The 14,940-nt window shown below is 28.9% G+C and overlaps 2 protein-coding genes across 2 annotated transcripts; both read right to left on the bottom strand.

The window, feature by feature from the left end:
* Nucleotides 1–2,246: 2,246 nt before the first annotated feature.
* Nucleotides 2,247–2,906, bottom strand: LOC124935392 (organ-specific protein S2-like). The gene is made up of 2 exons (XM_047475828.1): nucleotides 2,847–2,906; nucleotides 2,247–2,771 (listed from the first exon to the last, which is right to left on the bottom strand). Exons 1-2 carry the CDS (start codon nucleotides 2,904–2,906, stop codon nucleotides 2,247–2,249), a joined length of 585 nt encoding a protein of 194 aa, XP_047331784.1.
* Nucleotides 2,907–11,214: 8,308 nt separating this feature from the next.
* Nucleotides 11,215–14,447, bottom strand: LOC124933598 (protein ROOT INITIATION DEFECTIVE 3-like). Its single transcript, XM_047474022.1, has 8 exons — nucleotides 14,192–14,447; nucleotides 13,943–14,056; nucleotides 13,729–13,862; nucleotides 13,511–13,658; nucleotides 12,954–13,150; nucleotides 12,605–12,732; nucleotides 12,222–12,469; nucleotides 11,215–11,630 (listed from the first exon to the last, which is right to left on the bottom strand). The coding sequence occupies exons 1-8, from the start codon at nucleotides 14,399–14,401 to the stop codon at nucleotides 11,457–11,459; spliced, it is 1,353 nt and encodes a 450-aa protein (XP_047329978.1). The 5' UTR covers nucleotides 14,402–14,447; the 3' UTR covers nucleotides 11,215–11,456.
* Nucleotides 14,448–14,940: the final 493 nt, after the last annotated feature.

Raw genomic sequence — 14,940 nt, 5'->3', positions numbered from 1 at the left:
TCTGTGAGACTGACTGGTTATTTAGTCTTGTAGTTTCTTTATTTTCTCTAAATTAAAAATTATTTATTTGTTAAAATTATTTTTCGATTTTCCATATCTAAATAAATACCTAAAGTAAATAATAACAATTTAATTATATAATTTTAGATAATAATTTTATTTTAAATTTTGTTAAAAAGATTAATAATTTTAATATATATATATATATATAATATTATTAAAAAATGGGAAGAATGCCAATTTTTACACACCAAGACGTAAGAATGTGTCAAATTTACTTATTAATTATCAAAATTCCATTTATATGTATGAACTTGTCAATGTCAAATATATTTAAAATAACAGAAATGTTAAACGGTGTTAAAATTTTTGTCACATGTAATATCCACATATTTTTTATTTTTTTAAATTGACATTACTTTAATTATTTTTTATTCAAACAAAACATTAAAATCTTTTCTTATTTATTTTATCTTTCTTTACCTTCACAACTTACCATTTTCTTTAAATATTTCTCTCTTTATTTCTTCATCTATGAGTAATTTTATTATTAATTTTATTACCTTGATTCGACATTGTCCGCTAATGGCGACAATGATTTAGGGTTCGACTAATGAAGATTTTGGCCATAACGTCTATGATTTAGGAATCGGCCAACAAAAACTTCCACCAACGATGATGATTATTTAAAGTTTAGTTAGGGAGCATTTGGAGGTTAGAAGAAAGTAAAAATCCAAAAGAACTTTAGTTAATCAAAGAGAGAAAAATTTAAAAAAAATGGAGAGTTGTGGAAGGATGAGAGAGAAAGTAAAAATAAGTTTTGTTTAAATGGAAAAATAATTAAAATAATGTCAATTTAAAAAAATAAAAAATATGTGGATATTACATGTGGCAAAAATTTTAACACCGTTTAACATCTGTTATTTTAAATGTATTTGACACTTTTTGACAAGTTCATACATATAAATAGAATTTTGATACTTAATAAGTAAATTTGACACCTTCCTACAACTTGGTGTGTAAAATTGACATTCTTCCCATTAAAAAATATAATCATTGTTTTTAATATTATGAACTTATTCTAATTTTTAAAACAAATTAATTTAAAAAAATGATTTTCATAATATTAAAAAATAGTCATTAATAATTTTAATAATATATTATGAATAAAAATTTAATTTGAAATTCATAATATGATTAACTATTTTAATATATAATGTATTTTTATTTAAAATATAATTTTTTTTTGTTATTTATTATATATTTTAGTAATGTATTATAAATAAATATTTATTAAAATAATTAATCTTATTAAAATAATTAAAATTATTATGTCAAAATATTTGATTCTAAATTATTATATATTTTTTTTGGAAAAACGACTAAGCGTTATTTCATTAAAAAATCTTAAAAATGAGAAGAAGAAAAATCACGAGTTTAAGAGATCATTCTAAACCTAGAATGATTTTGAAGTAGAATAATTTTGAAGTCGTAACATTCTGAATAAAAACTAAAAATCTGTATTATCATTTACTAAGTAAATTTAGTAAATTGTATATTTATTTAGTAAATCTTTTAATAATTATTCAAAATAAAATATATTATAAACAAATTTGGTATAAATTACAAGTTAAAATAAAATCATTATTTAAATATATTTGATTTGAAATTATTATTAATTTTAATAATTATAAATAATATATACAAATTAAAATTACTAATCTTATTTTAAAAAATCATAATTTCAAATTATTTTATTACTTTTATTACAAAATAATTAATATATAATATTATATATATTTTAAAAAAAAGATTTTATAACTTAAGTAAATTGTAGACTAACAGTTTGTTAGCTGGATTTTGTTCATCAGTATAGTAGTACGTGGAACCAAATAAATTCCTTCTAATTTTTGTTTTATAAAATTGAGACCTTGTAACTACTTTATTTGTGATATGATTGTGAATCTATTTTTTTCATTATTTGATATATAATGCATTGAAAGGTTTTAAAAGGTAACACTTCTAAAATATAAAATATATATATGTTTGAGTACTTTTTTATTTAAGACATGACATGCATGATCAAATATATATACTTACAAGTTAACAAACTCACACATGCAAACATTACAACATTCACTCATTTTGGGAACAAACACATAAATAAACACAAAACAACCAACACAAACACGAACACGGACACGATGAAGAGAAATAGAGTGATCGAGAGAAATTATAGAACATTCTCACACCTCCGATGCAGAGGGATAAGTTGATAGGTCTGGCCTCGGCTCAAATTCCTTAACAAACTCCATTTTTTCAGGGTAGGCTAATAGGTCTGTCCTCGGCTCAAAGTCCTTAACAAACTGCAGTTTTTCGGGATAGGCTGATAGGTCTGGCCTTGGCTCAAAGTCCTTAACAAACTGCATTTTTTCTGGACAACCTGATAGGTCTGGCCTAGACTCAAAGTCTGTAACAAATTTCATTTTTTGGGGATAAGTTGATAGGTCTGGCCTCGGCTCAAACTCCTTAACAAACTGCTTTTTTTCAGGATAAGCTGATAGGTCTGGCCTCGGCTCAAAGTCCTTAACAATCTGCAATTTTTCGGGATAAGTTGATAGGTCAGGCCTCGGCTCAAAGTCATTGGTGAACATGGTCTTTCTAATTTTTCCTGTAAGGGCTTGAGGAAATGGTCCATCTTTGGTAGTCATATCTCTCCAGTATTCTTCTCCTCCAGCCTCCATTCTTGCTCCATTGCTTCCCCTTGAAAGCTGCATATATTTTCCTTAATTAGTTCATCATATTTATATCAATCTTAAACATGTATATGAAATATTAATACCCACCAGAATAAGAAGAAGCATAAATGATGATAAACAAACGAAGAAATTAGCTGCAGATGCCATGTATCTAGCTTGTTACTCTTGATCACACACCAAACTGATGATTGAAATTATAAGCCTCTCCTCTCATCTCCATTATTTATACTGATCAGTTCACTGGTAGTACTCTTGACATTAATACCCTGGTTGGGACCGTGACAATTGCTAAGTGATATGTTTGGTAATTTATGAACGAAAATTGATAGGGACGTGAATAATATTTACCAGAAAGTTAACGGAATGATGTGTCATTTTTATAGTTGGATTAAAAACTTAGTAGGAGAGAATTGTCAGAATTGTAATATTATTTTCGAATATTTCTTTTTATGACTATCTACAATATTAGAGACTTTAAGAACAATGTCACAAACATAACATTTAAAGAAATACGTTTTGTGCAAGAGTATGAGTTTTTTTTTTTTAAGTAATACGATTTTCATTGATCATTGACCTAGCAAAGGTCACAAAAATCAAGGACAATTATCCACCAATACAAATTAAGTTCAATAAAATGAAACTACAGTGAAATAAAATAATCAAACAAACATTTGAGTTCACAACAAAAGAAGAAAAAATCAATAATGTCTTTTATTTTTATTTTTTGTTTGAATTAAAAAGAACTAACATGGAATCCACCTTCATAATTAAATAAATGTCATAAGAGCTAAAATCGATATTGATCTTAGCTTTCTTAGTGTTAAAATCCATTTTTTTTATTTCAAGGTTTGATCATCAGTTAGTTTTTGAAATTCTCAAAATAAAAAAATTAGGATCTGCCAACCTCATGTATATAGAGTATTTATTGCTATATATTGAATATATATAATAGAGCTTGTTTGATGTTGAGTTATTTGGAAAACAATGTTTTGGGTTACAAATCTAAAATCTTGTTTAATAAAAGAAAAATAGATTATTTGTGTTAAAGTATTAAAAACAATTATTTAACTTTTTTTATAAAAAATAAATAAATGGGTAATTCAGTTTTTTAGTTGAGAAATCTAATTGCTGAAAAAAATTAAATGATGTGATTAGACTATTAATCCAAATAATTTAACCTCTTACAAGCTCTTAATTAGTAACTCACTCATAGTTGAGCCAATGAAGTGTTTGAAATTTAATTGAAGTTCTATTGATTTGACCTACTACTCAAACTATCTTGGTTTGTTATTATCAAAAGATAAATTATTAAGTGAACCCACAAACAAACTAATTAGCAAAAATAAAATATCCCACAAACAATCATCTAAGATACTATTAATAGGCATGCTAAAATATCATATCAAATCAAATCTCTTTTGTAGTTTATTATATATATAGCTACAACAGAATATGAAAGTACAAATAAAGATTGTTATATAGTATTCATTTCTCCACTATATCTACTATGACAAACATATATGGTGTTTTCTTTCTTATTTTTTTGTTCATGTTATAAATATTGAAGTAATTATTCAATGAGCTGAATGTATTTGTTGGTAAACTATATCTTATTAAGTCTCGAGTCTTTGCATAACTTAGTATACAATTCCCAATATACGTGATAAATATAAAATCGATAAAACAAAATATAACCCATTTTACTTTGTTCGCTATTGGCCTGTTGGCCTCCAAGAATATTTTTACTAACCAGTTTTACATTAACTCTCATCTACTTCTTTTATGTCATCGGATACGGAAAAAAAAAAGAAAAAAAGAAATTTCTTTTCATCTATTTTGCACGAGGAATAGGCGGAAATATTGGGCATAGGCTTAAAGTTCTCAATAAAAACAATTGTCATCATTATAAGAATGACAAAAGAGCATTGGCTCAAAGTACTTACAAAATGACTTAGTCGAGTTTGCACCTAGGGTTAATTCTTTTTGTCCAAGTTGCTTTTCTTTTTGCTCACTTCCTTTTTTTCGTAGTTTGGAGAATATCCCAATTAATAGGTCCGAAATCTAAATCTATGAAATGAAAAAATAAATTAAAATTTAGAAAATATTTATTTTTTTAGTCATTAAAGAGCACAAAATTAAAAAAAAAAAATTGATTAAAAAAAATGAAAATTCTACAAGATCTATTTTGGATCTGAAGAATCCATTTAGCAGCACTTTAGGATAACATAGACTAATTAAAGTTAAGGGTGAGATTTAAACAAGGAAGCGAAGGAAGCGATTGTCTTTTATGATTTTTGGGTGGCTTGATTTTCTTTTCGAAAGATTGTTTTATTTTGGGAAGAGTATCTCAAATCTGTGTAGTTGTAGGTGTTTCTCTTTTTTCTTTTCCCCACAAACTTGCTCGTATTTGGGGTTTGCATTATGTTCTCTCTTTATCCACAAAGTCGAGACCTTCTTGACAAATGAGTAATGAAAAGTTGTAAAAACGAATAATAAATGAACGTGAAGACAATTGTTGTAACTTAATTTCTATCTTCTCTCGGTATTTCTTGCTATTTATTTATTTCTGTTTCTTTTGCTTCTAATGCTTGGTTGCAGGTTGTTTAATTACTATTTTTTTTATGCTTATAGACTTGTTTTTGAACCATTTTAGTGTCAAGCATGTATGTTCTAAAAATTTACTTTAATACACTCACTAATTATACAAATTAAATACACACAAATAGACAACCTTATGATTACCTTTGAAATGTTTGAATTTGATTTTATGCTATATTAATCATGCCTTGGATGAAAATATATTGCATAATAAATGGCTGGATTTGTTTCTATGCTAGCTATACTAATCATTCATTGGATGAAAACATATTGTATGATATTGACATTACCGATCATCAAAACAAAACTTTATTTCAAGATTAGTGAAATTAGAATAGACAAGGGCTTGATCTTAATTATTAGCGAGTTTTACCTAAGTTAGCCGAGAATGATAATCAATTATCAAAAACAAGACTTGTTGAATAGAGATGAACATGTATAGTAAGATTAAGTATATATGATAATAAAGAAATTGATGTTGAAGGATAAACTTTGAAAATGGTGTGGTGTCGCTATCATTAGCTCTTAACCTTTTAATTTTGTCAATATTTGTGTGTGAGGTCAGACTCAATTATTTGTAATATGGATATAATATTTGTTTCAAACATATAAAACAATTTTCATTAATTTCTTTTAAAATAAGTGGTGAAAAATTATAAATACAATAATTTTAACTTAAGACGTGGATTATCATAGGTTTGCGACATAACATTTCAAAACAACACAACTCAAAAACCACTTTCAACAAAATGTGGTATGAACTCGACGTAGATTACAATACCCTTTAATAGGGCTTATATACACATTTGTTGTATATACTTTCGAGATCTAAAACATAAGATATTTTTGCATTGATCTCCGGCCTCGTGAATATCACAAGAATGGGGGGTGGAGATATTCATCAATACAAACTAAGTGGTGACATATTGGTTTCAAATTCAACATAGAATGAAACTTAAAGAAAATGAAACAAAGATAGAAATATAATCAATACATGTTTTAGCTTTCTATATATTGAATGTTTTTCGATCCTTTCTATGATTACCAGCCCTAGTGCCTTAATAGTTAGTAATCATAGATATTTGTGAATTTTGTTTGGATTTTAACTCTTGCGTATACACAATTCAGAAGTGATTTTGAGGAATAAAAATAAGCTGTAAAGTTATATTTTGTAAATAAAATTATAATTTTCATTAATTTCAAATTACTTTTTAATTTTAATATTACTGATAGGTTAAATAATAATTACTAAAAATTTGCTAACATACGCTGGTAAAAACCTTTCCCTCGCACATGCGCCGAAAAAATAAATTAAAATATCTTAAATAGACAATATTTTCAGCACATAAATAAATGCCGGTACAAGTTTGCGACGCTTTGTTAAGTTTGGAGAGACCATTTTCCGTCGGCAAGAATGTATTTTGGTTTTGTGCTTAGAAAATAGTCTTACTAAAAAAGGGCAAAATCGAAACCGAAGAGAAGGGAACTTTCAAGATCTTAAAAAGACCAATAATAAAAAAAATAATAATAATAATAAAGTAGTTTTTCACTTATTATTATGAGAAGAGAGATTTATGATCAGAAATCATTTCTTTTTTTTTTGTTTTGGAAGTTAAGTTCGACTATTATAAGGAAAGTCTCCATTTGGACTTTTAAGCATTCCTTTGATGTGTTTGTTCAATACTCTGCACGTAGAGAATTTTGTGCATAATTTGTGAAGTATTCTCTAAGATTTTGAAAATGTGAAACCATTTTATTAATCATGTAATTCCGAAAGAAAAGTTTGGATGTTAAGTGTACATTGTTATTCACTAGAGAAAGGAGCTTGGTAACTTCGTTAGAATAAATAACTAATTACAATACAAAACTATATCGAATTAAACGAATTAACCGCAAAAATGTAAGAAAATAAGTTACCTTCCAATTATTCATGAAGACATGGACAAAATAGATGTTTGATTAATTGAACAATATCCTGTTTTCTTTTTTGAAAAATATTAAATAATTTCATTTGTAGTCAATAGTCATTGTCACATAAAAATGTATACATGCATACTGTCACGGCCCAATCTTTCTGGCCTAAAAAGAGGAGGAGGCTTAAGGAGAATGTTACGGCCCAATCTTCCTGGCACAAGAAGAGGAGGAGGTTTAAGCCCGCTTAAACTCAACCCAAGGAATATTCTAGCTGGAAGACAGGTGCTTGATTAGCGCATCTCTAATTGACAGTTAAAAGGCATGTTTTAGTGCATCACTAATTGATAGTTAAAAGGAATGTCCTTAATTAGTGCATCACTAATTGACAATTAGAAGGAATCCCTAAATTAGTGCATCACTAATTGACTTATAAGGAATGCCCTAAATTAGTGTGTCATTAATGTAATAGCTAGAATTAGTCTTATAAATACCCGTGAGGTATTACATTGTAAATCACCAAATATTCAAGTGATATAATATTATTCTTTGTAAGAGTTTACTCTCTCTCTAAAATTTTTGTGTCAATTCTATTAAGCGTCGAGTGTTGCGTCGAGTAAGGCTGACTAGTTACTCGTTCTTGCAAAAATCGTAACTAATGCCGCACGAATCGTCAGTGAAAAAACTGAGCCCGTAAAAATACGTACGCGGTTCGATTTAGTCAGTCTGTACACCGAAATGCATAACTAAATCTAAATCGTTGAAGTCAGTTAAAAAAATTGTCAAGTTTTGGTTTATTGGTCGATTAAAAATTGATTCAATTGATTTTATTTGTTTCAAAAAAAATTGTTATCAAACAATAATAGTATACCTGAAATTTATTTTAAAATTTTTATATCAACCAACAATGTATATTTGCATTGAAAAACAAATAATATACACAACTATGTATATTTGTAATTGAATATTTGTAAACTTAATTATTAAGAGGAATTCATATGTATCAATCAATGTCGGAGTGGGCCCACATTTTAATATTTAATACTGTTATTAATTATATATTATATTATTTTTGTTTTATTTAATATTAAATATATATTATATAATATATATAACTTTTTTTATCTCCTTTCAATCTCTTATTTTCCTATTATAATATATTAATATTTATATCTCATTTTATATTATTAAAAAATATATTTACTAAATTTTTGGGATCCAAAATTTAATTTTGTATTTGACCCTAAAATCTTCTACAATAAGTTTTAACCAAATTATTTATAATTTTTAAATTATAACCATTTATTGGTAGGTTTGACGGTTCGATCGCCACTAAAATCCACAAACTGAGTTTGAGTTTGATTTAACAGTTTTATAAGACGACGATCATTTAGTTTGATCGATATGTTTCATTTTACACTATTCAAACATTATTTACAATCTTAAGATTCCTTTAAATAGTAAGACTTAAATGTGAGTATACGATGGTATGAATCGTGTTGGTCACTTCTAAATACTAAAGTTTGGTTTTTGAAATGAACAATAATAATTATGGGACTAATTTACTTCTTTGTTTTTCTAAAACTAGTTTATGGCATTTTATTAAACCCAAAAAATGGTATAGGAAGAAGTCATCAAATAAACATTTGAAATTAGATCAAAGTCAAATTATTCTATAATTCAATAGAAATTGGATTATTTGATAAAATGCTTGAGACTCCATTAAATTGGCATTGGGAGCCCGGAGTCACAAATTCAATTACTAGATCTTTCCTTGTTTGTCGAAATCATGAATAATCTCATGTAAAGTTATGTCATTCTTGTGTTTTCACCAAAAGTTGGACTAAAATTTGATTTTTCTGCCTTTTCCTAACTAGTTTCAAGACAAGATGAAAAACAATCTCGAACCTTTGTAAGACCCTTCAGACTTCGTTAATCTTTTTTATAAGTTGTCGCAAAAACCACAATTTCTTAAGAAAATCCAATACGCAAGCAGTACGAATAAACAGACAAAAATTCAAATCAAATTCTCCGAACTCAAATAACTCTGGGAGAATCATCGATAAAAGGCACTAAAATACAAAGAAAAAAGTGCAACAAAGAGAAAGAACCATGAAAGGGACACAGCATACTTAGGATCGAAACAATATTATTGTAAACGCAACGAGAATGAACATCAATCTAAATAACACTTACATGGGAACTGATGAAAGGATAAAACAGCTATTTGCCGATGGTTTCACTCAAATTGCCTGAAAGATGGTTTCACTCAAATTGCCTGAAAACAATTGTCACACATTAACTAGATTGATTTAGTGATAGACGCACAATTAGTAATGGGAATGTAACAGGTTCTGGTAACGCTGGTAATCAGTAATAGAAGCACAATTATTCGCAAAGAAATAAAAAAAGTAGCAACTTATAATTAAACTAAAGCTGCTGCTGCTTTGCTTCAGTTACACGTGAATCTATAAGCTCATCATTATATTACACACATATTTCATCACTAATGATCTGACCAACAACATTATTTTGATTTGCAGATGATCATGAATGCACCTGATGAACTTTCCACTAATCTTACTGGTCATCATGCAGATCAAACTAGCCTAAGTAATAATGACCAACAACTAAAGCCTCAAAAGAAGAAAGATCAGGATGATTCACTTAATAACAGTGTGTAAATCTAAGTTCGTTCAACTGCATCAGCTACAGAATAATCGTAAATCTTACCTTGATGGAATAATACGAAGAAAAGGAAGAAGACAAGATGAGAAACTCGTAATCCTCATTCATGTTCTTGAATATGGCACATAAACCTGAATAGCTAGTTTTTTTCCCCTCAATTTAAAGTTGTAAGTAATAAATCAATGAACCACCCTTATTAACAGAGCTAGTTTCAACACTAAAAAATTGCAGGGAAGACGAAGAATAAACCGACATGAAAAGAAATTCATATGACTGCAAATGGATAACACCAGATATATGAGTAACAAAGATCAATGTGAATGCAGTTTTCAACATTGAAGATTAATAGAAGGCAGCAAATTCATCAGCTAAAACTTATTAATCATTTGTCGCCAAGTTATGGCTTCCGGAAGTTATGTCAAAACTAGCCTAATCAAACTAGATATTCCAATAGTGAACCAGATTGGTTTTGAGAATAGAAATCATTTTGCTCAACAATTTTGCACCAAATGTTTTTCAATCACATTACTTTGTAGCATTACATGTCAAAATGATCATTCAAAAGAGTTTTCAAGCCTAATCCAACTGAAGCAATTCTAAATTTTCAAACCTAAGAAGCTATAATATGAAACATCACCAGCAGTATTTTGATTTTCTGAAATTCGAAAGAAGCAATATGACCGCAGATTCGGAATTGAGCGACGATTTCAACAAGTTATCATTTGGAGTTCTAATTCAATGCATCATCAGGTCATATTTACCTAATGAAACATCTGAAACGAATTTCAGAAACGAACAATTGGAGCTTCATATATTCAACATTTATTCATAGCATGATTGAAATTGGAATTACAGGAACTTTAGAAACAAACTCTAATCTATGGATCAAATTACATGAGCTTTAGAGACCTTACATGGATCTGAATTTTAGCTAGCACAGTCTTCAAGCTATCTGCCGGAAACCGGTAGCTTATTATTTATGTGCCCTAGGGAACACCAATCGGTCATAGTACTGATCGGTTAAAACACTAATCGGTATTATAATACCAATTTGTGATGGAAATGGTGCATATAATAAGTAGCTCTTGAAGTTTAACCTCGATTCTTAACAGTGTTAACCCTTGGTAAGAAAATGGGTATCACCCAAGGGCAAACTTTTATTATTATTATTATTAAATTGCAGTTTTCAAGTGGATGTATTATAAAGCAATGTTGTGTTAATTAATATACCACACAAATGAAATAAAAGCCAGAAGGATTGCAAAATTTTCAATCACAAATGGCCAACAAGCATTAAGAATATACATTAATAACTACCAAAATACTTTAACTTTATCATAAGAAAAGATATTCCAATGAGTGTTTGTCAAAAATTAAAATGACATAAAATACATTAAAAAAAAGATGATTCTAATAGAATACAATTATAAATTAGCTGTAAATAGAATGAATCAACACAATATCATGAGGCTAGTAAAGTAAGAAAGAACAAATCCCCCATTAAGTACTACCATTACAGTTCCCAGCTTGGTCTCTATTCAAAACTTCATTTGCGCAAAACTCGTATAAATCTTCATACATCTTCTTTTGTTTCTGGACCATCTGCTTGGACTTTTCATAGTCAAGCTTCAATCCTTCCACCTCCATTTCAGAAGCTGCAGCCGAACCTTGTTGCTGATTGTAAAAAATAAATATAAAGTTAATGTTGTTATCTGTGCCTCCAAAACAATCTGTGATTGATCTGGATGGGATCATATTTGAAAACTTTGTGTATCTAAGGAAAGTTTAACCAGAAATTTAGCAAGGCTTCGTTGGATTGGGTTATTTGAATAATCTCATATAACTCACCATCCCCTCATCAATCAAATTATCAACCACAATACCAAAATATCTTCTATTTCATTTTTTAAAAATATTTCATATATTAATACCCTTAAGTCTTTCTACCCAAATAATCCTTATTTTGGTACTTCAATCTTAACTTCAATAACCCCAATCCAAACAAGGCCAACAGTTTTTCATTCAGATCCAGAGACAAAAGTGTTTCCATATCTATGTGCTATATGAATGATGAATTTTGGGTTTTTCTCATGTAAAGGCTTACACCTCTTCTCATCTACATTTCTTCTACAAATCTTAATCTATATAAGCTGGTATCCTTTCTCTATTTCATTTTTAAGATTTTCAATTGCCTCAATTTAACTGATATGCTTACTTTCAAAACAGAAAAAGGAAGAACATAACGTTAATGAAGAAGATACGAACCTGAAGCTCCTTCATATACTTGGTCAAGATTCGACCACTGATGTAAGGGAACCTCCTAGGTTGAGGTTCATTACCAGTTAAATATGTTATAACTTCTCCAACCTCATTTGATGAATTTGAATACTTTTCCAAAGGAGGTGGTAGTGATGATTTATGCTTTACTATGGATGAAGATTGAGAATAAGACAAGCCATGAGGTCGTAGAAATTGCGATTGACGAACAACAAGTATATTGTTGACAGGACTGCCTGCATAGATCAAGAAAGGAAATATAGATGAAAAGAGATTTTATTCCAAAATAAGACAACTTTTATGGAAGCTTTTGCCCAAAACTGTTCACTTGTTTTAACACAGGAAAAATATTTGGCAGATTAAGATAGTACCTTTACAAAGCTTTAGAGTTCGAACTATCATACGAGTTTTAGTATCCCATATACGAACCATGCCGTCCATTGATCCAGAAACCAATAGGTTTCCATTTGATGCCAATTTTAAGCAGGTGACAGCCTCGCTGATTAATAGATAACGTAGTTTAGAGAGATTGGAAATTGAGAAAATAAATACAATACATGAACATATATTCATGAAAAAATAAATCATAATCTTCAAATTACAAAACTTTTTTTTTGGCAATTCCTATTGAATAACTACCAAGATAATACACTACAAAAGGGAAGGATGGAAATTGTATTATTGAAATTTTAAGGTAACCATTGAGAACAGTCAACAAACCTGTGAAAAAATGTTGAGTCAATTATATTTTTCCCATGGCTGCTGTTGGTATCAGGAGCGTTGAGTGCAGCAATGTATATCATCCCATCTTTACTTCCAGCATAAAAAACATGTTCCCAAGGATCCATCACAACAGCATTAATTACTGATGGGAAGATGATATCCCTTAATAGCTTGCCATTAAATAAGCTCCAGACCTAAAATGTCATGCAGTTAAATGAATCTGGATAGAAATTAGGGTGATAATGAATGGATGCATATAAATGGACTGAACAATTATAACTACTACCACCCTAATAGAACCATTGCATAAATTTCAAATTGAAAATGATGCAGAAAACCCTAATAGATACATCAGCCAAATAACACCAAGAAACTACAATATCCAGTATAATACATCTCTGGTTCCTTTTGTGTTGGTATAAAAGAATGTACTCTAAGAACAATGTGTATACTCCATTTACTCTGTCTCAGCATTGAAGTCTTATAGCCTAGATTTGCATTTAACAAATTATTCTTCAAACTTATTTTCTAAAATCCAAATGAGAGAACCATACCTTGCACGTTTTATCCTCAGAAGCTGAAACAATGATTGAGTTGCATCCTCCATGACCCACAACAATATCAGTGATGGCCAATGAGTGATCATAGAAACTATATTCATATAAGTTCTTTCCTTGCTCCTTTTGTGTATCATCAAACATCCTGATCAAATATAAAACAATTAATACTCAAACCACTAACAATTGAAACAAAGAAAATCTACGTTTCTTACGCTAAAAGGGACCAAACTCGAATAGATCCATCTTCTGCCCCTGAAATCAAGAGTGATTGATCATCAGAGAATACTAGTCGAGAAACCGCCCTGTAATGACCTTGCCATTTCTTTAACAGAATACCAGTGGCAACCTAACAAGAAAAAGAAAATATCATCAACAAATACCAATCATAACTATCTTATAAGAAAACATTGCAATTAGTATACTCACCTCCCAAAAATATATGTAACCAGATACACCACCTCCAACAATATAAGTCCCTTCCCTATGAGAAATTATGGGTTTAATCGGTTCAGAAGGAAAGCTCTTAACTTCTACTTGAGGCTGCACGAAAATTACAAAAAAAACAATCAATATCGCTTTTTTCCTAGGCATCAACATTGATAGTTCTCAGATGCATATTATCGAACATGGGTCTGTTAAATAACACAATATGTGAATGGAGAGAGGCTAACTAACCTTATTTGAGGACCAATAGAAGACAGAGCCTGAGGAAGAAGAAGAATCGCGAACTTGAGAACAGGCTATGAAACGGCATCCTACAAAGTTGAGGCCATGAGAAGGAGAAGCGCAAGTACGGAAGCGGTGAAGCTCTGCGCCGGAAAGTACGTCCCAGCAAACTATTCCGGCGTCTGACGGCGACGAAGCAAGCACGAGTTCAGGGTCCATGGTTTTGGGTTTTTTGGAGAAGAAAGCTGCAGGGATGAGGGTTTATTGAAATACAAAAAAAAATGAAATTTATCGGTTGAATTATTTGAGAGAACCCTATTATATCAATGCTTAATAACTAGGGTTGTTTTTAATATTGTTTTTTTTTTTATTTTAAGTTATTGAAATAAAATATATTAAGTATATAATAAAAATATAATGTTTGAAAATACATATAAAATATTTTAGTTTTTTTTAATGTAAATTATATTAATTTATTATAGAAGGATAAAATTCATCTTAAAATAAGGTGAAATTAGGTTTTTAAGGAACTTTTATTTTAAATTTTTTTTAAAAAATCAAAATTTAGAGTGGTTCTATGGTTAAAAATATAAAAAAAATTATAATCCTTTTATTATTTCCTTAAAATACGTTAATTTTTTCTTTTTATATTATATATAATATATTTTTTTCTCTTTATATTATTAATAATTTTTTTTCTCTATTATATATAATATATTAATTTTTTTCTCTCAATATAATTCATAAACCCTGTTTTA

This window comes from Impatiens glandulifera, chromosome 4 (assembly GCF_907164915.1).
Source record: "Impatiens glandulifera chromosome 4, dImpGla2.1, whole genome shotgun sequence".
NCBI classification, from domain to species: Eukaryota; Viridiplantae; Streptophyta; class Magnoliopsida; order Ericales; family Balsaminaceae; genus Impatiens; species Impatiens glandulifera.
This window is presented reverse-complemented; position numbering and strand designations above follow the sequence as displayed.